Source organism: Papio anubis, chromosome 11 (assembly GCF_008728515.1).
Source record: "Papio anubis isolate 15944 chromosome 11, Panubis1.0, whole genome shotgun sequence".
Lineage (NCBI taxonomy): Eukaryota > Metazoa > Chordata > Mammalia > Primates > Cercopithecidae > Papio > Papio anubis.
In genome coordinates this window covers 41,198,140-41,224,140 of record NC_044986.1, presented here as the reverse complement: position 1 = coordinate 41,224,140, position 26,001 = coordinate 41,198,140, and the positions used below count along the sequence as shown (strand labels likewise).

Here is a 26,001-nt window from a genome sequence, read left to right as displayed (position 1 = left end):
GATAAAATATTTTGAAGGGTTACATTTGATAAATCTTAATAAACAATGTTAACTGCTATTCTTTCATCTTAAGCTTTGCTAGACGCAGTCATAGACACGTCACTGTGAGAGTACATATATATATATTTTTTTCTTTCTTTTTTTTTTTTTTGAGACGGAGTCTTGCTCTGTCGCCCAGGAGTGCCGTGGCACCATCTCAGCTCACTGTAAGCTCCGCCTCCCAGGTTCATGCCATTCTCCTGCCTCAGCCTCCCGAGTAGCTGGGACTATAGGTGCCCGCCTGGCTAATTTTTTGTATTTTTAGTAGAGACGGGGTTTCACTGTGTTAGCCAGGATGATCTCAATCTCCTGACCTCGTGATCCGCCCACCTTAGCCTCCCAAAGTGCTGGGATTATAGGCGTGAGCCACCGTGCCCAGCCAGCGTCTCATTTTCTTTATTTTTATGTATTTTTTTTTTTAGCCTCTCCTTTCTCGGTTCACTGCAACCTCTGCCTCCTGGGTTCAAGCGATTCTCTTGCCTCAGCCTCCTGAGTAGATGGGATTATAGGCATGTGCCAACATGCCTGGCTAATTTTTTTTTTTTTTTTTTTTTTTTTTTAGTAGAGATGGGGTTTTACCATGTTGGTCAGGCTGGTCTCGAACTCCTAACCTCAAGCAATCCACCCACCTCAGCCTCCCAAAGTGCTGGGATTATAGGCGTGAGTCACCGTGCCCGGCCGAGAGTACGTCTATATTTTAAAAGACAGATCTCTCCACTGTTTATTCTCTCCCAGAAAGATTATTTTCAAATGTATGGAACTAACTTTTGAAACTTTTTTCACTCATGTCTTGTAACATTAGGAATAGGAGTTATTAGTGAGGCTTTTAATGACTAAAGGGCAAGTTTAGCACCACATGATAGCAAGGGATTTGTTAGTTGGCCCAGAAATTGGTAAGTCCCTCTTTCCTCAGGGGTCCTGGACCCAACCAGAAGGGGATATTGGGTAGTTAATTTTAAAACTACAGTAATATATGATAGTAATAATAGTGCAAGAAAAGTATGTTTAAGAATTCTGGGAACACATAACAATTCTTAGGGTTAGATCTGTGTGGCTGTGCCCTTCTGGGCCATAACTGTAAATCTTTTCTCCACAGTTCTATGGAAGTCACTCATCTAATTGCACTTCATATTACCTCCTTCATACTTGATTTATATAGTCTTTATTTTAAAATTGTATGGTTGGTCTAGGAAGTTCTTAGCCATATAATTTGTTTTCTGTGTGCAGGGTCTTTGCCTCCCTTTTTCAGTTTAACAATATTTATTAAGCATTTCAAAGTAAATACTACAAATGTTAGCTGACCCTCTGCCTCAATTCATTGCTTAGATGACATTATTTGATAGGTTTTCTCAATCACCCAAATTTGACAGTGTTAAAAGATACCCTGTCAGTACTAACTTTTCAAATATTGATTCATTCATTAAATGGTCTCTATATGTACAAGCATACTTCAAAGATGTTGCAGGTTTGCTTCCAGACTACTGCAATAAAGTGAATATTACAATAAAGCAAGTCATGAATTTTTTGGTTTCCCAGTGCATATAAAGGTTATGTTGACCAGGCACAGTGGCTCACGCCTGTAATTCCAGCAGACGCCTGGTGGGACAATCAGAACACAAACAACGTTTATCAATTACGTTTGCTGTCTTACAGGGGTACAGTTTATGGTACCCCAAGACAATTATAATAGTAACATCAAAGATCATTGATCACAGTGTGTAATGAAAAAGTTTGAAATACTGCAGTAGTTACCAAAATGTGATGCAGAGACAGAAAGTGAGCACATGATATTTGAAAAAAGTCACTGATAGACTTGCTCATGGTAGGGTTGCCACAAACCTTCAATTTGTAAAAATTTGGTATCTGTGATGCATAGTAAGGTGAAGCACAATAAAATAAGCTATGCCTGAATTGATATATTTCTACTTACCAAGTTACGATTTTTGCTTGAATTAAAAGAAAAGAGGAATGTTGCTGTCATAAAATTAGGTGAAATTGATATGCTAGCTCTTCTTTCCAAAAGAATGCCAGTAGGCCTATAAGTATTTACTAATGTATTTCTGTTATACTTCCTCAGCCCTATCCTACCAAAAGAGCTTAGATCAGGACTTTTTTTCTTTTTATAAATATTTCCAATCTATACTACATTCTTAATTTTTCCCATTTCTTGACAAGAACAACATCTTTCACAAGTTCTTCTGATACAATAGGATATAAGTCATCTCAGATCTTCAAAGTTAAATACTTCTAGCCCAAGGGCTAATCTTGATGACTACTTGGTCTCAGCCTTTTTGACTGGTAACCTAAACTTGTTTGAAATTTATTTTCTTAAAGTATACTTACAGGTTTTTTAAAATTTATTTTCTTTGGAGTGCTGAAATCTTAATTGATTGTCATTTTCCTCTCTTTTGAATTCTTCTGACTTCTATTTCATTAAACTATTAAGAAATTGTTCTGGCTCGTGCGGCAGCTCATTGCAGCACTTTGGGAGGCCGAGGTGGGTGGATCACCTGAGGTCAGGAGTTCGAGATCAGCCTGGCCAACATGGTGAAACCCTGTCTTTACAGAAATACAAAAATTAGCTAGGCATGGTAGCAGGTGCCTGTAATCCCAGCTACTTGGGAGGCTGAGGCAGGATAATTGCTTGAACCCAGGAGGCAGAGGTTGCAGTGAGCCGAGATCACGCCATTGCACTCCAGCCTGGGCCACAAGAGTGAAACTCTATCTCAGAAAAAGAAAAAAAAAAATTCTATGTTTTCACTGGGCTTGAAAAAAGAGAAATTATTATATTTATTGTAATATAATAAGTTATAATAAATTATTATATTATTATATTGATTTATCTATGTAGACTATAAAGAACGGAGAATGGGGCCGGGCGCGGTGGCTCACGCCTGTAATCTCAGCACTTTGGGAGGCCTAGACGGGCAGATCATCTGAGGTCAGGAGTTTGAGACCAGCCTGGCCAACATGGCGAAACCCCATCTCTACTAAAAATACAAAAATTGCCTGGGTGTGGTGGCTCACACCTGTAATCCCAGCTACTCGGGAGGCTGAGGCAGGAGAATCACTTGAACCCATGAGGCAGAGGTTGCAGTGAGCCAAGATCTTGCCATGGTACTCCAACCTGGGCAACAGAATGAGACTCTGTCTCAAAAAAAAAAAAAAAAAAAAAAAAATGGAGAATGGAAATTTAGAATTTTAATGTGAATATTTAGCTACCAAAGTATTTAAGATATCATTTAGAAAGGTTTATGGAAGTGGAAGTATCTTTTTAAAGACCTATTTGTTTATTTTTAAAACCAGAATGTACTCAAGACTGATCTTCTAACTTCACTGGAAACGATTTTATCCCCAACTGTGGTGTCTATACTGAAAATCAATAGTCAACTGAAGCATATTTTCAAGACTTCATTGACAGTGGCCGATAAGGTAACAAATGCTATGTTCTTAATATCTCAAAATTGATGTGTTGTTTAAGAAGGAAACTCATTTTTGTTTCTTCAAAGATAGAAGATCAAAAAAAGGAACTAGATGGCTTTCTCAGTATACTGCGTAACAATCTACACGAACTACAAGAAAATACCATTTCTTCCTTGGTTGAGTCACAAAAGCAATGTGGAAACCTAACTGAAGACCTGAAGACAATAAAGCAGACCCATTCCCAGGTATGTTGTTTAGCTGACTTGGGGAGTACAGAAAGAGAGTTTTAGGATGATTTGATATAACTTGATAATTAATCTATGTTATACAATCTGAATACTGTAAAACCTGAAACCTGAAAATACCATAGCCACTGTTGCTTATAACAGTAATTATTGTAAAGCAATCGAGAATACTTCTCTTAATATTTGAAGTTTTGCTACATCTAGAACCCCATGCAGAACCACAATATGACAAAACAGTCCTTTTCTCACATCAAGATGAAAGAGGAATCTGGAGAAACATACCTTTAGAGAAGAATGGTTATAACATTTAAAGTGAACATGTATCTACATTAAAACCTGCTAAGTTGCTTCTTTCTAGGATGGCATGGATAGTTGTCTTTCATAAACCAAGTCCTACTTTTCTCTTATTTCTGTCTCATTGATAGACATTTAAAACATAGTAAATTGATACAATTTATAATTCTTATTGATTATAAATGTAATTCATGATTTATCTTCCCTGTAAACTGTTCCTCATTATATGAGGCTTTAAACCAAAACCAAGCCTTCAAACCATAATCTATAAATATCAGATATATGAAAAACAGCTTCTGGTATTCTTAAGACTTTAATAATGACTGTCTAAAATTTTATTAAATAAGCTTATTATGATATGACTGAACTCTTGTAATAGTTAACATTTATTGAGCAATTAACTGTGTGTTTATTCCTCCCATCAGTATAGATATAAATTCTATTACTAGTCAGATTTAATGAGGAAACTGAGACCTTGTGAGCATCTAATAGTATGTAGATCATCTTACAGAAGGTGGGAGCGATTGTATTACCTGAAAAGCATCCATGTTTGAGTGTCTCTTCTATGTGTTTCTTGGCAACTTAAAATTGCAGTATTTTCTCATACATCTGCGTAGGTTATTTCCCCTTAAGCCTGTTGAGAACTTTTTAGGTGTATATTCTAAGGCTGATCTAAGGCTTTTTATAAATTTACTGTTTTGAAATGCTTAAAATTGTTAGGCAGTTGTTTAAAAAAAACAAAACAAAAAAATCTGATCTGAAAAGTATCTTAGCATGAATAATTTGGCTTCCCTGGCTTTAAGAAAGCAAGTTCAGTTTGTGAGCTATTTCTTAGGTTTTCCAGAACTTGAAATGAGCACTATTAAAATAATTGTGTAAAACTTTGAACACATTTACATATGGATAAATATGATAATACCTGCATTAGCATTCAAATTATTAATCTGATAATACCTTTGAGACTAGTAAAAATACTGACAGACTTTATTAATAATCAGAATGTTAGATATGTATTGTCAACTGATGTGTTATTCAGAGATACTGGCCAACCAGCAGACTGAACAGTGAATAAGAATGTTAGATGTATTTTCAGCTCTTCCTTGGTCATTAGGATGGCTTCTTCATTTTGCAATGTAGCATGTTATATGCCTGCAAGAGCTTGTTTTCAAAAATGTAAAATATGAGCAAAGATAAGACTATTTACATTTTGTTAATATGATCCAACTAGGTTCTGTAAAATTTTTTAGCTCCAGTAATTGATAATATTTTTGGATTGCTTGACCCGTTAGTATATCACATTAATTTTCCCTTCTAGTAGTGTTATCAGTTAAAAAGCTACTTCATATATCTGTCAAAGTTGGTCTTAAACATAATGTGATATATGGGGTTGTTTGAGTAGTTTTGAGGTACACTGAAAGTAATTTGTTACTTACAGCTAAAATAGTAAAGTTTGCTAATTATTTACTTTTTAAAAAATCCTGGCTGGATGTGATGGCTCACATCTGTAATCTCAGCACTTTGAGAGGCTGAGAGCAGATTGATACCTGAGGCTAGGAGTTTGAGACCAGTCTGGTCAACATAGTGAGACCACGTCTCTACAAAAAAAAAAAAATTGTTTAAATTAGCCAGGCATGGTGGCTCATGCCTGTAGCCCCAACTACTTGGGGACTGAGGAAAGAGGATCCCTTGAGCCCAGGAGGTTGAAGCTGCAGTGAGCCTTGATTGTGCCACTGCACTACAGCTTGGACAACAGAGTGAGACCCTGTCTCTAAAAAAAAAAAAATCCTACATTTTAATATCACTTCCACCGCTTTCCTCTGTGGAAGAAAGGTAGAGTTAAAGCTCTCTTGTCAAGAATTTATATAATTAACACCTATGGACAATACTTCTTGTTTTGTTACCAGTCATAAAAAATGTTCAAGTGTCATAATTTTAAGTCTCCTCACTTCCCACACTTTTCTTACAGGAACTTTGCCAGTTAATCAATCTTTGGACAGAGAGATTCTGTGCGTTGGAGGAAAAGTGTGAAAATATACAGAAACCACTTAGTAGTGTCCAGGAAGATATACAGCAGTAAGCTATTTTAAAATTCTCTTAAACTTTTCTGTAAGTCTGAAATTATTTCAGAAGAAAAAGCTTTAAATAGTACAAATAATTCCTCTGTGTACTTTCAAATTTTGTTGATATTTTATTATGTATGTGTATATATACATGCATATAAATGTCTTTTCATTGCATATTTGTGCTCTCTTTTAAGACAGTGAAAAACCTGGCTGTTATCCACAATATATTTTTGAATTTCCTCAATTTTAGAAAACACACTAAGTAATTTCACAATTTCTAACCTATATTACTGATGAAAAATTTACTAACTAGAGCAGGGTTTGGCAAACTATGGATAGCAGGCTGGATGCCTATTATTGCAAATAATTTCATTGGACACTGTCATATCTGTTTACATGTTGTCTTTGGCTGCCTTTGCACTGCAGTGGCAAAGTTGAGTCATTGCATCCAAGTCATTGAACAATAGCCTAAAATATTTGCTATCTGGCTTTTCAAGAAAAAGTTTGCTGATTCCTGTATTAGAGTTTTGTTTTGTTTTTTCATTTTTGTTTTTGTTTTTGAGATGGAGTCTTGCTCTGTCACCCAGGCTGGAGTGCAGTGGTGCGATCTGGGCTCACTGCAAGCTCCGCCTCCCGGGCTGACGCCATTCTCCTGCCTCAGCCTCCCAACTAGCTGGGACTACAGGTGCCCGTCACCACTCCTGGCTAATTTTTTGTATTTTTAGTAGAGACGGGGTTTCACCATGTTAGCCAGGATGGTCTCTATCTCCTGACCTCGTGATCTGCCCGCCTCGACCTCCCAAAGTGCTGCGATTACAGGCGTGAGCCACCGCGCCCGGCCCTGTTTTGTTTTTTGAGACAAAAACAAACAACCTGCTCTGTAGCCCAGGCTGGAGTACAGTGGCCCGAGTGCAGTGGCGTGATCTCGGCTCATTGCAACCTCCGCCTCCCAAGTTCAGGCGATTCTCCTGCCTCAGCCTCCCGAGTAGCTGGGATTATAGGCACATACCACCATGCCTGGCTAATTTTTTGTATTTTTAGTAGAGATGGGGCTTCGCCATTTTGGCCAGGCTGGTCTTGAATTCCTGGTCTCAACTGATCTCCCACCTCGACCTCCCAAAGTACTGGGATTGCAGGTGTGAATCACTGTCCCCCGCCTATATTAGAGTTTAATGTTGCTTTGTAGCCTCATTGCTTGCCAGTTCTGGCCTGTATTAGAGTTTAAGGTTGCTTTGTAGCCTCATTGCTTGCCAGTTCTGCATACTTACCATACACTACAGTCAGACCTATGTTTTCTTTTTTAGGAATTTTATAACTTTATGGTTTAACATTTATATTCATAATCCATTTAAAAATTTTTATATAACATAGGAGATTTGCCAGGTTTCAGGTTTTTTTTGCCTATAGAGTATTCTATTCTCATGAGGAGAAAGATACTATATTTACCCTATTTTTCCCCATTTAATTCCTAAATTAAACTTCCTAAAGTTTCAAGCTTTCTTTGGTGTGAAGAACTTCTTGTAGTCTTTAAGGGTGGGTCTGCTGGACGCAAATTCTGTTTTCCTTTGTCCAAGAATGTCTTGATTTCCCCTGCATTCCTGAAAGGTATTTTCGCTGGCTATGGAATTCAGGGTTGACAATTATTTTTTTCCAGCATTTGAAATATGCTATTCATTTTCTTCTTCTGGCCACTATGAAATGAGAAATCCACTGCCATTCAAGTAATTGTTCCCTTATAGGCAATGGTACAGCTGCTTTCAAAACTTTTTTGTCTTTAGAAACTTGATTATATTTTGTCTACTCATATTTCTTTGAGTTTATTCTATTTGGGTTTTGTTTAGCTGCTTCAATCTGTAGGCTTATGCCTTTCACCAAAACTTGGGAATTTTTCATCTATTAATTCTTTGAATAGTTTTCAGCCCTATACTCTTTTTTTCTCTGCCCCAATGACTTTGATGACACAAATGCTAAATCTTTTATTTTGGTCCCTCAGGAGATACGTATATTTCTTATAGATATACATATATTCTCTTTGTTGTTCACATTGGGGAAATTCTATTGATCTGTCTTCATATTTACTGAGTCTCCTTCTGTCATCTCTAACCTACTGTTAAACCCATTCAGTGAGGTGTTTTATTTCAGTTATTGCTTTTTTATTTTTAGTTTTATAATTTTCATTTGCTTTTTTTATACCTTGTTTCTTAGCTAGGATTTTTTTTTTCCCCAGGAGTATTTTAATTTCTTTTTAGAGCATTTTTATGATGGCTGCTTTAAAATCCTTTCCAGACAATTGCAACATCTGAGTTTTCTTGTTGTTGGCGTCTATTGATTGTCTTTTCTCATTCAACTTGTGATTTTGTGATTCTTGATAAGTGATTCCATATTGTACCTTGAAGATTTTGGGTATTATGTTAGGAGATTCAGGATCTTATTTAAGTATTTTTTAGCTGGCATTTACCCTGTTTAGGCTTAGCATACAGATCCAGGCTCACTTTTATGGGCTGTGGTTCCACTGACAATTTAGTTTTTAGAGCCCTTGCAGTGTTACTCTGATAATGCTTTGTTTGTGTGCTACCCACATGAGAAAAATCTGTATTCTGCTTTTGTTGGATGAAGTGTTCTGTATGTGTCACTTTGATCAAGTTGATTAATAGTGCTATTCAGGTCATCCACGGCCTTACTGAGTTTCTGCCTATTTGTTCTCTCAATGACTAAGAGGGGAGTACTGAAATCTCTAATTGTAGATTTATCTGTTTTTTTTTAATTAGTTCTATCAGTTTTTGCCTCGTGTATCTGAAACTCTGTTGTTGGGTGCATATACATTTAGGATTATTATACCTCCTTGGAGAATTGACCTCTTTATCATTATGTAATATCCACTTTTATTTCTGATAATCTGTCTTGTTCTGAAGTCTGTTTTGTCTGAAATGAATACAGATTCTCCAGCTTTCCTTTGATTGCTATTTGTATGATGTATCCTTCTCCATCTCTTTACTTTTGGTCTAAGTCTTTTTTTTTTTTTTTAAGACAGAGTCTCGCTCTGTCGCCCAGGCTGGAGTGCAGTGGCGCTGTCTCCCTCGCTGCAAGCTCCGCCTCCTGGGTTCACGCCATTCTCCTGCCTCAGCCTCCCGAGTAGTTGGGACTACAGGCACCTGCCACCATGCCCGGCTAATTTTTTTGTATTTTTAGTAGAGGCGGGATTTCACCGTGGTAGCCAGGATGGTCTCGATCTCCTGACCTCGTGATCTGCCCGCCTTGGCCTCACAAAGTGCTGGGATTACAGGCATGAGCCACCGTGCCCGGCCCTTTTGGTCTAAGTCTTTATATTTAAAGTGGGTTTCTTATAGACAGCATATAGTTGGGTCTTGCTTTTTCATCAAATTTATAATCTATGATGATTTATTTATTTATTTGAGACAGAGTCTTTTGCTGTGTGGCCCAGGCTGGAGTACAGTGGTGCAATCTTGGCTCACTGCAGCCTCTGCCTCCTGGGTTCAAGCGATTCTCCTGCCTTAGCCTCCTGAGTAGCTGGGGCTATAGGCACACACCACCATGCCCAGCTAATTTTTGTATTTTTACTAGAGATGGGGTTTCACCGTGTTGGCCAGGCTGGTTTCGAACTCCTGACCTCAAGTGATTTACCTGCCCTGGCCTCCCAAAGTGCTGGGATTATAGGTGTGAGCCACTGCACCCAGCTGCCTTTCCTCATTTAAATTGAGCAATTTTTATGTTTTTATTTTATCTCTTCCATTGACTTATTTATACTTTTAAAATTTTCCCTTTTTAGTAGTATTTCTAGGATTTAAAGTATAGATTTTTTTTTTTTTTTTTTTGGAGATAGAGTCTCACTCTGTCGCCCAGGCTGGAGTGCAGTGGTGCGATCTCCACTCACTGCAAGCTTCGCCTCCCAGGTTCACGCCATTCTCCTGCCTCAGCCTCCCGTGTAGCTGGGACTACAGGTGCCTGCCACTGCGCCCGGCTAATTTTTGTATTTTTAGTAGAGACGGGGTTTCACCGTGTTAGCCAGGATGGTCTCAATCTCCTGACCTCGTGATCCACCTGTCTTGGCCTCCCAAAGTGCTGGGATTACAGGTGTGAGCCACCGCGCCTGGCTAAAGTATACATTTTAAGATAATTTGAATCCATTATCAAATAATTTGCCATTTCACGTGTAGTGAAAGGACATTATAATAGTATATTCCTGTTTCCTCTTTCCCATTTGTCATTATTTTCATATATTTTACTTAGGTGTTTATATATGCAATAAACACCCAATAGATTACTTGGATTGCTTTATCTTCATTTTTAATGTATCTGTTAGATTTTTTTTTGTTTTGAGAGGGAGTCTTTGGTATTTGTCATTATTTTCATATATTTTACTTAGGTGTTTGTATATGCAGTAAACACCTAATACATTGTTACTTGGATTGCTTTATCTATTTTCTTTTTTAATGTATCTACTAGATTTTTTTTTTTTTTTTGAGAGGGAATCTTTGGTCTGTCGCCCAGGCTGGAGTGCAGTGGCGCAATCTTGGCTCACTGCAACCTCTGTCTCCCAGGTTCAAGCAATTCTCCTGCCTCAGCCTTCCAAGTAGCTGGGATTACAGGCACTCATCACCACGCCAGGCTAATTTTTGTATTTTTAGTAGAGATGGGGTTTCACCATGTTGGCCAGGCTGGTCTCAAACTCCGGACCTTGTGATTGCCCGCCTCGGCCTCCCAAAGTGCTGGGATTACAGGTGTGAGCCACTGCGCCTGGCCGAAAATTTTTAATTGCATATGTGGCTCCTATTATACTTCTGTTGAGCAGTGCTGTTCTAGAACTGTAGCTATCATTTATATATCCCTACCTAACTTCTATCATTTGTTTTTCAACCCTGTTTTTGATCCTGTTAAGTATAGCGTGTTCCATTGTGAGCTCTTCCTATATGCTGAATCAAAAAAGTATTTCCTACTTTTTATTCCTGGTATCTAGACTGATGGATTTCTATGCCATTCCATGGCTTTGGAGGAAATACTAGAGTGGGGTTGAAGTAGGAAGAGAAGTGTGATATAGTTTCTTAAGGCCCATGTAAATCATTTTTCCTGCTTTCCTGACATTTATTGTCTACACCAGTGTTTCCCAGTATGGTCTAGGGACTTTGTATTCATCACTCAGGAATCTAGGTGATGTTTATATACACACTGAACATAACTGCACTTGGCATTTATTGTCATGGCTTGTAATATTTTTAACTCAATCTCATCTTCCCATTAAGTTGTGAGGTTTTGTTTTGTTTTGTTTTTTGTTTTGTTTTGAGACAGAGTCTCACTCTGTTGCCCAGGCTGAAGTACAATGACACAATCTCGGCTCACTGCAACCTCTGCCTCCCAGGATCAAGCAATTCTCCTCCCTCACTCTCTCCCAAGTAGCTGAGATTACAGGCACCCACCACCACACCTGGCTAATTTATTGTATTTTTAATAGAGACAGGGCTTCACCATATTGGCCAGACTGGTCTCTAACTCCTGACCTCAGGTGATCCGCCTGCCTCGGCCTCCCAAAGTGCTGGGATTACAGGTGTGAGCCACTGTGCCCTTTTTTCAATCATTATGACTTTCATTTGTAGGTTTGGTTTTCAACATCTTGGCTGACTCACTTGGTTTACCCACGTGGTGTACCATCTAGTGGTAATAAAGAGTCACTTCATTCCACAAGGTTTAAATCTTGTCCTGTAAGATAACTTGGAATGCTATTATAGGGAAACTTACAAAGAGGGAAATTATCAGTGAATTTTAAATATATGTCTAACCAACATTAATTTTATATCAAGTTTATGTTATATTGTTCTATATGTATAATTTGTCACACCCCAATATAATTTTCTTTTAATTATTAGAAAGCTTTATAGCTAATTTAAACATAACGTTTGTAATGTTCATGATTTGTTTTATATACTAGGCAAGGGAAACTGCTTAATAACAGAATAAATGACTGATTGTCCAATTTAGGGACTAGACAAGAGGCTGTAGTAGATGCCTTGAAGTAACATTGCTTAGTAAGAGGAATAAAACAAGCAGACAGATTTTGAAAGCATCGTAACTGAAGGAGGGCTGTGAAAGGTTTCATGAGCAAAGATGATCCTTTCAAAGGTCATTTAATGGCAATGCTGTGAAAAGACAGTGGCCAAGGCATCCATTCTCAATGTCGATTTATTAAGATCACAGGCCCTGGAGCCAGACTGCCCACGTTCAGATCTGCCACTTAAGAGATGAGTGATCTTGGGAAGTTATATATCCTTTGAGTCTTAATTCCCCATTTCAACAGTGTCATTCTCTTTTCCTATAGGAAATCTAAGGATATAGTCAACAAAATGACTTTTCACAGTCAAAAATTTTGTGCTGATTCTGATGGCTTGTCACAGGAACTCAGAAATTTTAACCAAGAAGGTACAAAATTGGTTGAAGAGTCTGTAAAACACTCTGATAAACTCAATGGCAACCTGGAAAAAATATCTCAGGAGACTGAACAGCGATGTGAGTCTCTGAACACAAGAACAGTTTATTTTTCTGAACACTGGGTATCTTCCTTAAATGAAAGGGAACAGGAACTTCAGAACTTATTGGAGGTAATAACTTTATAACTAGAACTTACTTTGGGGAGAATAATAATCAGAAAATTAAATATTCTTGGCTGAGAATAGATTTCAAAACAAATGATATTTTAAGCTATAATCACTTAAACTTTTAAGTATAATATTTGGTATGCTTACACATGATCTTGTTTTGTGCTTTGGTATATGTCTTCTCGATCTTGGAATTAATTTAACATTTATACAGTTTCTTTCCTGTATTTATCCTTGGTTTCTGACTTAGTAGTTTCTTCAAAGAAGGGCAGCCTGTCTTTGATACGTAATACCTTCCACTTATATATGCTTTTTTTTTTTTTGAGACGGAGTCTCGCTTCGTTGTCCAGGCTGGTGTGCAATGGCACGATCTCAGCTCACTGCAACATCCGCCTCCCAGGTTCAAGCAATTCTCCTGCCTTAGCCTCCCGAGTAGTTGGGATTGCAGGCACCCGCCACCACACCCAGCTACTTTTTTTGTATTTTTAGTAGAGACGGGGTTTCACTATGTTGGCCAAGCTGGTCTCGAACTCCTGACCTCTTGATCTACCCACCTTGGCCTCCCAAAGTGCTGGAATTACAGGCATGAGCCACTGCGCCCGGCCTATCTATGCTTTTTACTTTTCTCCAAGTACATTCAAACCTATTATTGTTTTAAGTATTTAGGTTATTGTTCTGGTAACCAAAGGATACTTGATAGGTTTATGGATTCGCTTAAACTTAATACTTGCACAAGCCCTTTGTAACTTGGTTTTTTCTTTCTTTGCATTAGAAGGATTTTACTAACATTCTCAGGAAGTAGGTTACAAAGAATTAAAAATTTTAATCTATATAAGCTGTTTTCACTAAAAGGAACTAGAGTTTGTATACAAATAACTAATTTCAGATTTGCGATAGGAAATGTACAATATATGACCCTAGAGACCTTGTCATACCAGAAAGTAAAAAAGCTGTTAAAGATTTCTGAGGGGCCGGGCGCAGTGGCTCAAGTCTGTAATCCCAGCACTTTGGGAGGCCGAGACGGGCGGATCACGAGGTCAGGAGATCGAGACCATCCTGGCTAACCCGGTGAAACCCCGTCTCTACTAAAAAATACAAAAAACTAGCCGGGCAAGGTGGCGGGCGCCTGTAGTCCCAGCTACATGGGAGGCTGAGGCAGGAGAATGGTGTAAACCCGGGAGGCGGAGCTTGCAGTGAGCTGAGATCGCGCCACTGCACTCCAGCCCGGGCGACAGAGCAAGACTCCGTCTCAAGGTTGTCAAAAGGTCTTAGTAGCCAACCTCCCCATGTTCAAAGGTGGTATAATTTGAGCATCAAAAAGAATAATGGCCATAAAGGATTAAAACACATCAAATATATTAAAACTTAGGAACTCATAAAAATTTCATAGGTCTTCTTTGGATCATGCCAGGGAAGCAAAACATTGTCCTGAAAATGGGTAAAGAAGAAGAAACAATATAGCATCCTAAAAAACAATATAGCATCCATCTGTCTTTCCATATCTTGGTTTAGCAGGGTAATGAAGAAAAGTTTTCATTAGACTCTAAGCTAATAAAATGGAGAAGAAATGATAGAATATATCACCAGTATGCAACTCTTAATAAAATAACCCCTGTGGATATTAATGATGGCTTAAACCATTTGATCAAAAGCTGATGGGGAACTTTATAATTAATAGGCTAACCATACCTGAACTCACTGATAAATCTTAACATGAGAGACCCAGCAAAGCATTTTGTGTTTGCTGTACTACCTATGAAATATTCTTGCTAAAAAATTAAACCTGAATTAAATCAAGCCTTTAGGTCTAGCCAGTTTGTAGAAAATAAAGCATAGAAATGCAGTTGACCAAATCCAGAATTTGAGGTGTTCAATAGGGTAAAGACCTCATGTCTTCAGCAACAAGTTTTTTTCCAAGGGAAAAAAATAGGAGAAAAGATAACCTGTAGACCAAAAGAGACTTAAGACTAGAGGTCCTTAAGTCTTAGTTTGCCTGAGGCAGTCCTTGTTGAAGTTGTATTCGAATGATTATTATGAATGGGCCCTTTCACTCTAAAAGGTTTCCAATTTGGATGATAAATTATATAGTGACCGACTTAAGACCTATAAACCAAATCTAGTGGTGAATTCTGGTTCAAACAAAGCAATTGTAACACACATTTGAGACAACTGGTGAAGTCTGAACATGGACTAGACATTTGATAGGAAGGAATCAGTGTTAACATTTTCAGATGTGATAGTGGTCTTAAAGTGCTCTTACCTCTTAGAGATACATGCTGAAGTAAATGGATGAAATGATACAGGATTTGTTTCAAAATAATCCTGGGTTTGTGAAGGAGTTAAGTGGCCAGTCCTGTTGGTAAATGTTTGTACTCTACTTGTTGGTAAATGTTGAAGCTGGGTAATGAATACAAGGAGATTAATTATTCTGTTCTCTCTACTTTTGTATGTGTTTTAAAATCTTTTATTACTGAAGGCCAGGCGTGGTGGCTCATGCCTATAATCTTTGGAGGCCAAGGTGGGCAGATTGCTTGACCCCAGGAGTTTGAGACCAGCTTGGGCAACATGGTGAAACCCCATCTCTTCAAAAAATACATAAATTAGCCAGGCATGCCTATAGTCCCAGCTACCTGGGAGGCTACCTGGCTTGAGCCTGGGAGGTCAAGGCTATAGTGAGCCCTAGTCATGCCACTGCACTCCAGCCTGGGCAACAGAGTGAGACTTGTCTCAAAAAAAAAAAAAAAAAAATTTATGGAAAAGGTAAGGGGAAATATGATATTGAATAAAACACTGGCAACTTTAATTTTAGTAATAAACACTTGTTTGCATCATTTACAGGTTGTAAACCAATGTTGTGAGGCTTCAAGTTCAGACATCACTGAGAAATCAAATGGACATAAGGCAGCTCATGAGAGGCAGCATAACATTTTTCTTGGTCAGATGACTATTGATGAAGAAAAATTGATAGCACAAAATCTAGAACTTAATGAAACCATAAAAATTGGTTTGACTAAGCTTAATTGCTTTCTGGAACAGGATCTGAAACTGGATATCCCAACAGGTACTTTAAAAGAGAAATAGAATTGTTAAATTTTTTGAAGTCGAATTCAACTCTATGTAGTGTCAGATGTTCAGAAAAATTAGGTCCTGCCGTTGCCTGACAGGAATTTACCATCTCACTGTAATCAACTCAAAATGGGAAAACTGGAACCTTAAAATAGTTTTAATCAAGTGTCATGATATAGGTGGTATCACAATTCAGTAAAATTTCACATACATTCAGGGAATTGACTTTGTTAATAGGGGATATTTTTAAAACAAATACAAACCTAGCACTGTTTGTAAAAGGACATTTTAATACCACAAATATTGGAGAGATGTAACTAACTAAATCGAGTTTAATGCAAAGTTTACCACATTGTGCATTTTGTTCTGTGTTCCTCTCATTTTGTCATAGACTATTGCCATTTAGGAATCCCTGTTTTAAGAGATGAGGGATCACCGTGGACCACTGGCATTTAGGAATCGACATTTTGAGAGATCAGATATGTCAAAGATCATTGTAGGCTGTAATGATTCAGGAAGGTCTTCATGGAAGAGATGTAACAAGCTGTTTTTTGGTTTTTTTTTTAGCAGAAAAACATTTAAATTTTATTGACAACAGAAATAATTTATAGCCCAACCCAGTACACAAAAATGGTGGCTATGTCCCAGTGAGTTGATTTCACGACTCACTAATGAACTGTGACCCACAGATGGACAAATACATTGCAGGGTATTAAATGGCCTGGAGAATCACCAGAAAAGAACAGTCTTGCCTGTGCTTCCACAAACTGGGTGGCCAAGTAAACTGATAGTTCCAGAAGCACTCCATGTATATAACCCACATCCTCAAAACAATGCCTGGTGTCTCATAGAATCTGATGGACAAAACCTAAGTAACACCAAAAACCCTGACACAAAGGAATTTGAGAAACATAGTAAAGAAAGGAAAGCACACTAGCAGAAACTTCCAAAAGATGTTAATCAAGCTAAGCCACAGAATCAGTCCCGTATCTGCAGTGAAGTGCTGCTTATGTGTGAGAGACAGAAAAAGCTGGTGGCCGAAGTATATATTATTTCATTTATCTTATTATTTCATTTATATGCCTATAAATGGCATATTTTCTCGATTACAGCCTATTGCTACTTCACTTAGGGAAACTCATAGCTACAACTAGTACGATTTGCCTGATGAGATGAAATTCAGGGGGAACAAACCAAAGGTAACAGATCCCCAAGTTACATGTCTTTCACAAACATACCTCTATCCAGTCAATAGAGGATTTATCAAAAGAAAGATTAATAGTGGAAAAATAAACTGAGGATTCTTTTCTCATCCTCATCACAAAGAATCTTAAGATTAAAATTTTTAAACTAGTGAAGAGAAAGAAGAACAAGGAATACCTTTAATCTCTCCTTTTCATTTTCATTTCTTTTAGCTCAGCTTATGCAAGATTTTGTACCTTGTGAAAGAATATAAGTTTACTGAATACAAAATATTGCTTAAGATTTAAAACAAAGCAAAATAAGTTGCTGAAGGGGGATCATTTGAGTTAAATACAGGTTTTTTTTTTAAAATCTGTAATTGATGTACATTTGATTGTAAGAAGACACTTTACATCAGGTCACCACAAAGCAGATTTACATACAACCATCAATTGCAGAAAAACAAAGTTTCTTTTTGATCCAAACACAAAGAAAAACTTTGTGTTTTATTTTTTTATGATCTTTTCCTTGACCATAAAAAAAAAAAAAGTAAAAAATGCAGTACTTTTCGAAGGTGAAGCTAGTAAGTTTATAGAAGTGCAAAACACTTTAAGGAAAAACTTTTTTTTTTTTTTTTAAGAAAAAGGCATGACTTCTCGTTTTCTGTTCTTGGCATAAATTTTAATCCTTTCCAGTGGAACCAAAACCTCCTGAACCCCTTTAGGTGTCATCCAAAGCTTGAACTTCTTCTATTTCCGGATAAAAAATCCGTTCGCAAATGAGCTGTGCAATTCGATCACACTTTTTGACTTCAAACTTTTCTTTGCCAAAGTTAAACAGTACAACACCAACATTTCCTCTATAATCTTCATCTATGACACCAGCTCCTACATCAATAAAGTGTTTTGCAAGCCAAGCCTGACTGTGGAGCTCCTCTTCCATAACACCCAGAAGGGAGCGCTATCTGAATGTCCGTTTTCACAAGAGCTTTCTCCACAGGTGGTATTGTGTAATCATAGGCTCTGTACAGGTCCCCTGGCCCGCGGCCCGTGCGGAGCCCCGGGTGGGGGCCGTGGCGTGCTCGGAGAGCCGGGCAAAGCGGAGCTGCAGCCGCTCTCCTCTGCAGGCCGGGGCCGCTTACTGGGTGAAATGGCGGGTGTCTCTCCGGAGCAGGGCGTGGCAAAGCCAGAAGGCGAGCGAGGAGAGCCACAAGCTGTTTTACACAGCACAAATAATTGGGTTCTTCATTGGATTGTGGTGATGGTTGCATACCCTGTAAACTCACTAAAATCCACTGAATTGTACACATAAAATGAGTGTTTTATGGTATGTCAGTTATATCACAAAACTCTCTTTTTTTAAAATTTAAAAACCAATTGTTAAAAGGGGATGGTGCTACATAGAATGTTGGTTTATTTTTTCCCCAAGAGACCTGTAAGATTTACTGTCTACTTTTCAATGAAGTTAGGAATGTAAATGTTGAGTGGAAAGGCAAGTACTTTTGTAAATTACGAAAGCATGAGCTCATTACAGATAAATATAACTGGGGGCCCGATGTGGTGGCTCACGCCTATAATCCCAGCACTTTGGGAGGCCAAGGCAGGAGCATCGTTTGAACCCACGAGTTCAAGACCAGCCTGGGCAACATAGTATATATATATAACTGGTTAATATTTAACCACCACTCCACATTTATAGTGAAATGATTACTCCTATCAAAGTAATCATGTTGGGAAATCTACTCGTTCCAATAATGCTGCCATTTTTTTCAGAACACTACAACTCCTTTTAGAGCTTATAACACATCTTTTATATATCCTCAGAGATGGTAAACTTCATGTTTTAGAGAGTAGGATGAATCTTGAAAATAGTAAAGTCTGTTGTCAAATTAGAAAATATTGTTAGTTGCAAACAATGTCTGCCTTACAGGTAGCAAGACTGATCCTCAAATATGGCAATTATACTTTTATATTTTATATTTTTAGAAGACAAGATTGATTAGGAAGTTTTAGTACTTTTTAAAAATATTTACATCTCATACTTTGTTACCTCTTATCTAATGTCCATTAAAGGTACAACACCACAGAGGAAAAATTATTTATACCCATCAACACTGGTAAGAACCGAACCACGTGAACATCTCCTTGATCAGTTGAAAAGGAAACAGCCTGAGCTGTTAATGATGCTAAACTCTTCAGAAAACAACAAAGAAGAGACAATTCCGGTAAATTTAAAGGATCATAATTTTATAATAGAACTCTCTTATGAACTCTTGATGTGGTTGACTTCATGTGAAGAATTTTACTTTTCACTCCTCAGTCTTACCCTGCCTCTCATTAATGATAGGCCTAGCCCTTAGGCTTCTTTTAATCTTACTAGTTTTTAAATTATGCTAGTAGATAATAATTGCCAATATTTAATATTGTACTTAGTAACATTGTTATATAGGAACCTCTACTCTCTATAAAAATATATTAGGAATTATTTTCATTAATTTGTAGACTTTCTAATAATTTTGTTGAGGTTTAACTTTCATATTATACCATGAGCATTGTGTTATATTCAAAGAAGAAAACTACCGTTACTCTTGCGATGACTTTTAAGCCCTTGGACTTAGTCACTCATCCAGTTTCTTCTTTTAGGATGTGGATGTAGAAAAGGCAGTTCTAGGGCAGTGTACTGAAGAACCTCTAAGTCAAGAGCCATCTGTAGATGCTGGTGTGGATTGTTCATCAATTGGCGGGGTTCCATTTTTCCAGGTATATCATATCAGATAACCCTTCCATATCTGATGTAAGTCATTCATTTACTATTCAGTATAAAGGCATTATTTGTGGTGAGTAGAACAACAAAAACCTTTCAATTATTCCTTAGGATGGCTTGTTAAGGCTTATGATTTGAATTATTTACAAAAATCTGATATTGATAAGGGGTTTTCTGTAGAATAAATGAAGGCAGAATTTGACTTAATCTACATCCTTAGCTGATAGTGTTTAGCTATTGTATTTATTCCTTTTCTGCTTCCTATGTACTCAGACACTGAGAGCAGTCATTCCTCTTCCTTCTACCTTTGACATGTAAGTCTTGGAACCTATCTCTGCCCATAATCAGACTTTGAAGGCAAAGTGACTGAAAAGATTGAGAGACCGAGGCCGGGCGTGGTGGCTCAAGCCTGTAATCCCAGCACTTTGGGAAGCCGAGACGGGCGGATCACGAGGGCACAAGATCAAGACCATCCTGGCTAACACGGTGAAACCCCATCTCTACTAAAAAATAGAAAAAACTAGCCGGGCGAGGTGGCGGGCGCCTGTAGTCCCAGCTACTCTGGAGGCTGAGGCAGGAGAATGGTGTGAACCCGGGAGGCGGAGCTTGCAGTGAGCTGAGATCCGGCCACTGCACTCCAGCCTGGGTGACAGAGCGAGACTCCGTCTCAAAAAAAAAAAAAAAAAAAGATTGAGAGACTGGAGACTGCTTAGGTCATATTAGTGATTTCCCCTCCCTGAGGCTCTTCTCTTGTAAACTGTTGCCCCATGTTTCCTGAGCACCTTGCCTGCTCTAATCCAATGTAATTAAATCCTGTGACCTCTCCTACCCACTTTTGGTTTTTTTTTTTGAGACTGAGTCACTCAGGCTGAAGTGGAGTGGCACAATCTCGGCTCACTCAACCTCCACCTCCCGAGTTCAAGTGATTCTCCTGACTCAGCCTCCCAGGTAGCTAGGATTACAGGCGTACACCACCACACCTGGCTAATTTTTTTGTATTTTTAGTAGAGATAGGGTTTCACTATGTGGGCCAGGCTGGTCTCAAACTCCTGGCCTCAAGTGATCCACCGTCCTCGGCCTCCCATAGTGCTGGGATTACAGGCGTGAGCCACTGTGCCCAGCCCTCTACCCACTTTTTTTCTTTTCTTTTTTTTTTTTGAGATGGACTTTTACTCTTGTTGCCCAGGCTGGAGTGCAATAGCGCAATCTTGGCTCACCACAACCTCTGCCTCCTGGGTTCAAGCGATTCTCCTGCCTCAGCCTCCCGAGTAGCTGGGATTACAGGCATGCACCACCACACCTGGCTAATTTTGTATTTTTAGTAGAGAAGGGGTTTCTCCATGTTGGTCAGGCTAGTCTCAAACTCCCGACCTCAGGTGAACCGCCCGCCTCGGCCTCCCAAAGTGCTGGGATTACAAGTGTGAGCCACTGTGCTTGGCCTGTAACTGTTTTTAGTTGATCTACAGGTCCTTCCCTTAAGGTCTAAAGATTTTCCATCACTGCTTTCAACTGTTAACAAAGTTCTAATTCAGGTTCTCATAAATTCCTCCCTGTTTTCCTCTGGGCAATTTTATCCCCAAATTCTTGCCACCTTTTGCTTTATTCTTCACTATTAGAGAACTATATATATGTTTCTTTCAGTTTTTATCCTTTTCTTCTATCTTATAAAGTTAGGAAAGGGGGAAGGATAAGAGAACCTGGTGACTACTTAATCCCTGGTCAGGAATTCTTTTATTATTATTATCTGTGGCATTTTGAATTAGGCTTAGTGATTCAGCTATGGCAAGGAAGTCCCTACAATACCAGAGAGGGTTTGGGATGGAGTTTTAGACCTTCAGCTGAAGTCCAGAAATCTTTTCCCTAGTAACAGTGTGATGTGGGGATTTTCTCTGGGTTTAAAGCTTTAATAGTTGGTTTATAATTTGTCTCAGCATTGATGACTGAGTGTACAATGAATGTCACCAGTCCATTAATGTTCTGTATGGGTAAGTAGGATTCCAATGAAATAGAACTTCCAAATGAGGAATATGAAATAGGTTTTACAAATAAAATAAAATACAATTTTTAAGAACTAAGCAAAACTGTTTTTAAGGTGTCCCATATACCAGTTTCTCTGCTTAAAACAGAATTGGCTTTTCTGCATGACAGCAAATCTTTGTTTCCTTAGAGCAGGGTTTCTTGACAGCAGTGCTATTGGCATTTTAAACTGGGTAATTCTTTGTTGTAATGGTCTTTCCTGTGGACTGTACTATGTCGGTACACAAGAAAAACAGTGAACTATGTGAATACTCACTCAAAGCCAGTAGCACTCCCTGGTTGTAACACCAAAAAAGTCTCTAAACATTGCCAAACGTCCCCTGTGGGAGCAAAATCGCTCCCTGATGAGAACCACTACCCTGGAGTAAAATCTGTAACTATGTCTTAGAAATAACACAGAAAATTAATATTTCTTTCACTCTACTCCTTCCATTAGTGATCAAATAAAGAAGGCATTTGGTTCTACTTGCCAAATTGTTGGCTCAAACTTGTGCTAAACGTTTTCTGGTTTTCTACACTTAAGTTTTCTTGCTTATAGCCCAGAGAACTTTGAAAATAGAGTGTAGTTAATGTGTATCAAATGTTACTTTATATTGACTTAATTTTTCCCCCTTAAATCCACAGCATAAAAAATCACATGGAAAAGACAAAGAAAACAGAGGCATTAACACACTGGAGAGGTCTAAAGTGGAAGAAACTACAGAGCACTTGGTGACAAAGAGCAGATTACCTCTGCGAGCCCAGATCAACCTTTAATTCACTTGGGGGTTAGCAATTTTATTTTTAAAGAAAACTTAAAAATAAAACCTGAAACCCCAGAACTTGAGCCTTGTGTATAGATTTTAAAAGAATATATATATCAGCCGGGTGCAGTGGCTCATGCCTGTAATCCCAGCACTTTGGGAGGCTGAGGCGGGTGGATTGCTTGAGCCCAGGAGTTTGAGACCAGCCTGGCCAACATGGCAAAACCTCGTCTCTATTAAAAATTAGCCGGGTGTGGTGGCACACTCCTGTAATCCCAGCTACTGGGGAGGCTGAGGCACGAGAATCACTTGAACCCAGGAAGCAGGGGTTGCGTTGAGCTGAGATCACACCACTACACTCCAGCCTGGGCAACAGAGCAAGACTCGGTCTCAAAAACAAAATTTAAAAAAGATATAAGGCAGTACTGTAAATTTAGTTGAATTTTGATATCTACCCATTTTTCTGTCATCCCTATAGTTCACTTTGTATTAAATTGGGTTTCATCTGGGATTTGCAATGTAAATACATATTTTTAGTTTTCATATAAAGTAGTTCTTTCATAACAAATGAAAAGTATTTTTTCTTGTATAGCATTAGGTAGTGAATATATAAGAACTGTACTCTTCTAGGCTTGAGCTTACATAGGTAAATATCACCAACACCTGGCCTTAGAAAGGACCATCTCATGTTTTTTTCTTGCTATGACTTGTGTATTTTCTTGCCTCCTCCCTAGACTTCCCTATTTCGCTTTCTCCTCAGCTCACTTTTTCCTTTTTTATTTTTCACCAAACCATTTGTAGAGCCACAAAAGGTATCCTTTCTTATTTTTGGTAGCCAGAATTTTATCTAGAAATCTTTTAACATGTTTTTAGTGATTTATTTCTAAAATCACTGTCAACAATAAATCTAATCCTAGTTGTATCCCTTCTTTCAATATTTTTCACTTGTTGCCCCAAATGTGAAAGCATTTCATTCCTTTAAGAGGCCTAACTCATTCACCCTGACAGAGTTCACAAAAAGCCCACTTCTCTAGAATATAAATTGCTATTATGGGAGACCACCCAGACGTCTGACTGATGGCTCTGTGCCCACACTCCAAGACCTGTGTCTTTTCGAGAAGATCACAATGATTTAAGGACTTTTTGAAACTTCCAATTATGTCTATAATTTATATTCTTTTGTTTACATGATGAAACTTTTTGTTGTTCCTTGTTTGTATATAATAAAATATGTATATGTGTCTTTTTCTTGATTCAAATCTTAACCCTTAGAAGGACTCTGGTATTTTTGATCTGGCAACCATATTTCTGGAAGTTGAGATGTTTCAGCTTGAAGAACCAAAGCACTTAGAAGGAATATGTACAAAGAGTAAATTTTGTGCCCACAATGAGTTTAGTGTGTAAAGTTTAGAGACATTTGACTTTGATAGCTAAATTAAACCAAACCCTATTGAAGAATTAGAATATATGCTCCTTCAAGAAACTAAATTGATCTTGTAGAATTATCTTAATAAAATAATGGCTATAATTTCTCTGCAAAATCAGATGTCAGCATAAGCTGTGGATAATATCTAATAAAACTGCCCTCAGTGAATCCATGGTTAATAAATGTGGTTTCTACATTAACCTGCTTGCTCCATTATTTCTTCTCTGGCAATGGGTATGTTTAGAGAGTTAGGCAAGCTGCATTCACATTCCCAAAATAAACTATGCAGGTACCACCAAAGAAGAAGGAGCCTAGTAAACATGCAGGGTTTTAGTTGCACTCCAAGGGACTATCCTACGTGCAAGGTTAGTGAGAAATAGGCCCTCACACAGCCTGAAGTCCAGTTTTAAGTCATCTCATTCCATGACTGTTTAAAAGTTATCTGAGAATGCTGATGCAACTAATTTCACTGCCTCACAGAAGCAAAAATAAATCTCCAGAGAATTTTAACATGCAGAGCCATAAATTAGCTCTACCAATTTTCATACACAATGTCGGGCCCTCAGAATGTAACCAAGAGTAGCATCAGCAAAAATGGCCAAGTAGGTAGCTTCAAGGACCTTTTCCTCCACAGAAACATTGAAAAATCAAGCAAAAACATTCAGAAACAACTTTGTCAGAACCGAGGAAAATAGTTTACAGCACTAAGCATTTGCTGAATCAAGAAAAAGGCAACCTAAAAAGAGAAGGAAAGCTTGGCAGTGTTACTTGCCCTTTCCCCATTCTCAGCTCTGCAACAGTCTTGAAGACACACAGACCACATTCTCAGCGTGGGGTCCTGGTCCTGGTTTCTAGGGAGAAGAGGTTTTTTTTTTTTTTTTTTTGGAGACAGAGTCTCACTCTCACCGAGGCCAGAGTGCAAATTGGCATGATCTTGGCTCACTGCAACCTCCCAGGTTCAAGCAATTCATGCCTCAGCCTCCCAAGTAGCTGGGACCACAGGCACACACCACGACACCCGGCTAATTTTTGTAGTTTTAGTAGAGACGGAGTTTCACCATGTTGACCAGGCTGGTCTCACACTCCTGACCTCAGGTGATCCACCCTTTTCCGCCTCCCAAAGTGCTTGGATTATAGGCGTGAGACACTGCACCCAGCCCCAGAGATCTTATTCTTGAAAGATTATGCTTGTTCTGGCCAGTCTGGCAGCTTCAAGGACTGACACAAGGCATCTGCATTTGTTTCATCTAACTCAGAACTCAATCAGGGTTGGAAAGAAAGTGGCAGGTTTGTCTCTAAATATTGTAAGACAAATGAACAACCTGCTGCCACCTGAGGCAAAAAATTACAGTTTAGGTAAACAAAGGAGTGCCTAAAGCCTGAGAGGAAAGCAGCAGAGAGAATTTCTTAGAGAAATTAGGTTATTCAAAAGCACCCATGTATATTGGGGGATTTAGAAAGCCATGCACATTCAAACATGAGAAGACCCCAAGATTTCATGTCTGGCTGATGTGTAGGCTCAGTGCAAGCAGGAAGTAAAGGCTAAGGCCAAATTAAAATGGCCCAGATAGACACTGAAGGTGTGTCCCAACACAGCCAATCAGCAAAAACAGGGTTTTTTTCTTTGTTAATTTTTGGGGCAACCAGTTTTCAAAGAAATCTCAACACACTGGCTGAACACAAGCAAAAGGAAGACACCTTACAGACCATGTAAGTCAAAGAACAGAAACTTTACAAAAACAGGTCAGAAAAGTCACTAGGACTGAGTGCTGTGGCTCACGCCTGTAATCTCAGTACTTTGGGAGGCCAAGGTGGGAGGATCACTTGAGTCCAGGAGTTCGAGACCTGCCTGGGCAACATAGTGAGCTCGTCTCTATAAAGCAAATTTCTCTTTTTAATTAGTTGGGCATGGTGGCATATGCCTATAGTCCCAACCACTTGGGAGGCTGAGGTGGAAGGATCAGTCGAGCCCAGGGATTTGAGGCTGCAGTGAGCTCTGATTGTGCCACTGCATTCCAGCCTCGGGAACAGAGCGAGACCTTGTCTCTATAGTCCCTAAACAAACCACTACAACCCACAGCAAGTAACAAAAACCCTGAGGAGCGAAGAATCTGG

General features: G+C 38.6%; 1 protein-coding gene and 1 pseudogene across 1 annotated transcript in view; one reads left to right on the top strand and one right to left on the bottom strand.

The window, feature by feature from the left end:
• KIF11 (kinesin family member 11) overlaps nt 1–24,086 on the top strand; it is a 66,771-nt gene extending 42,685 nt beyond the window's left edge. Inside the window, exons 15-22 of the mRNA XM_003904000.5 lie at nt 3,346–3,471; nt 3,549–3,707; nt 5,968–6,074; nt 12,393–12,672; nt 15,508–15,730; nt 18,990–19,141; nt 19,560–19,676; nt 22,342–24,086. Of these exons, the coding sequence (XP_003904049.3) occupies nt 3,346–3,471; nt 3,549–3,707; nt 5,968–6,074; nt 12,393–12,672; nt 15,508–15,730; nt 18,990–19,141; nt 19,560–19,676; nt 22,342–22,473 (1,296 nt within the window). The 3' untranslated portion in view covers nt 22,474–24,086. The remainder of the gene's footprint in view (nt 1–3,345; nt 3,472–3,548; nt 3,708–5,967; nt 6,075–12,392; nt 12,673–15,507; nt 15,731–18,989; nt 19,142–19,559; nt 19,677–22,341) is intronic.
• On the bottom strand, nt 17,507–18,161 carry LOC103887653 (annotated as a pseudogene).
• Nucleotides 24,087–26,001: the final 1,915 nt, after the last annotated feature.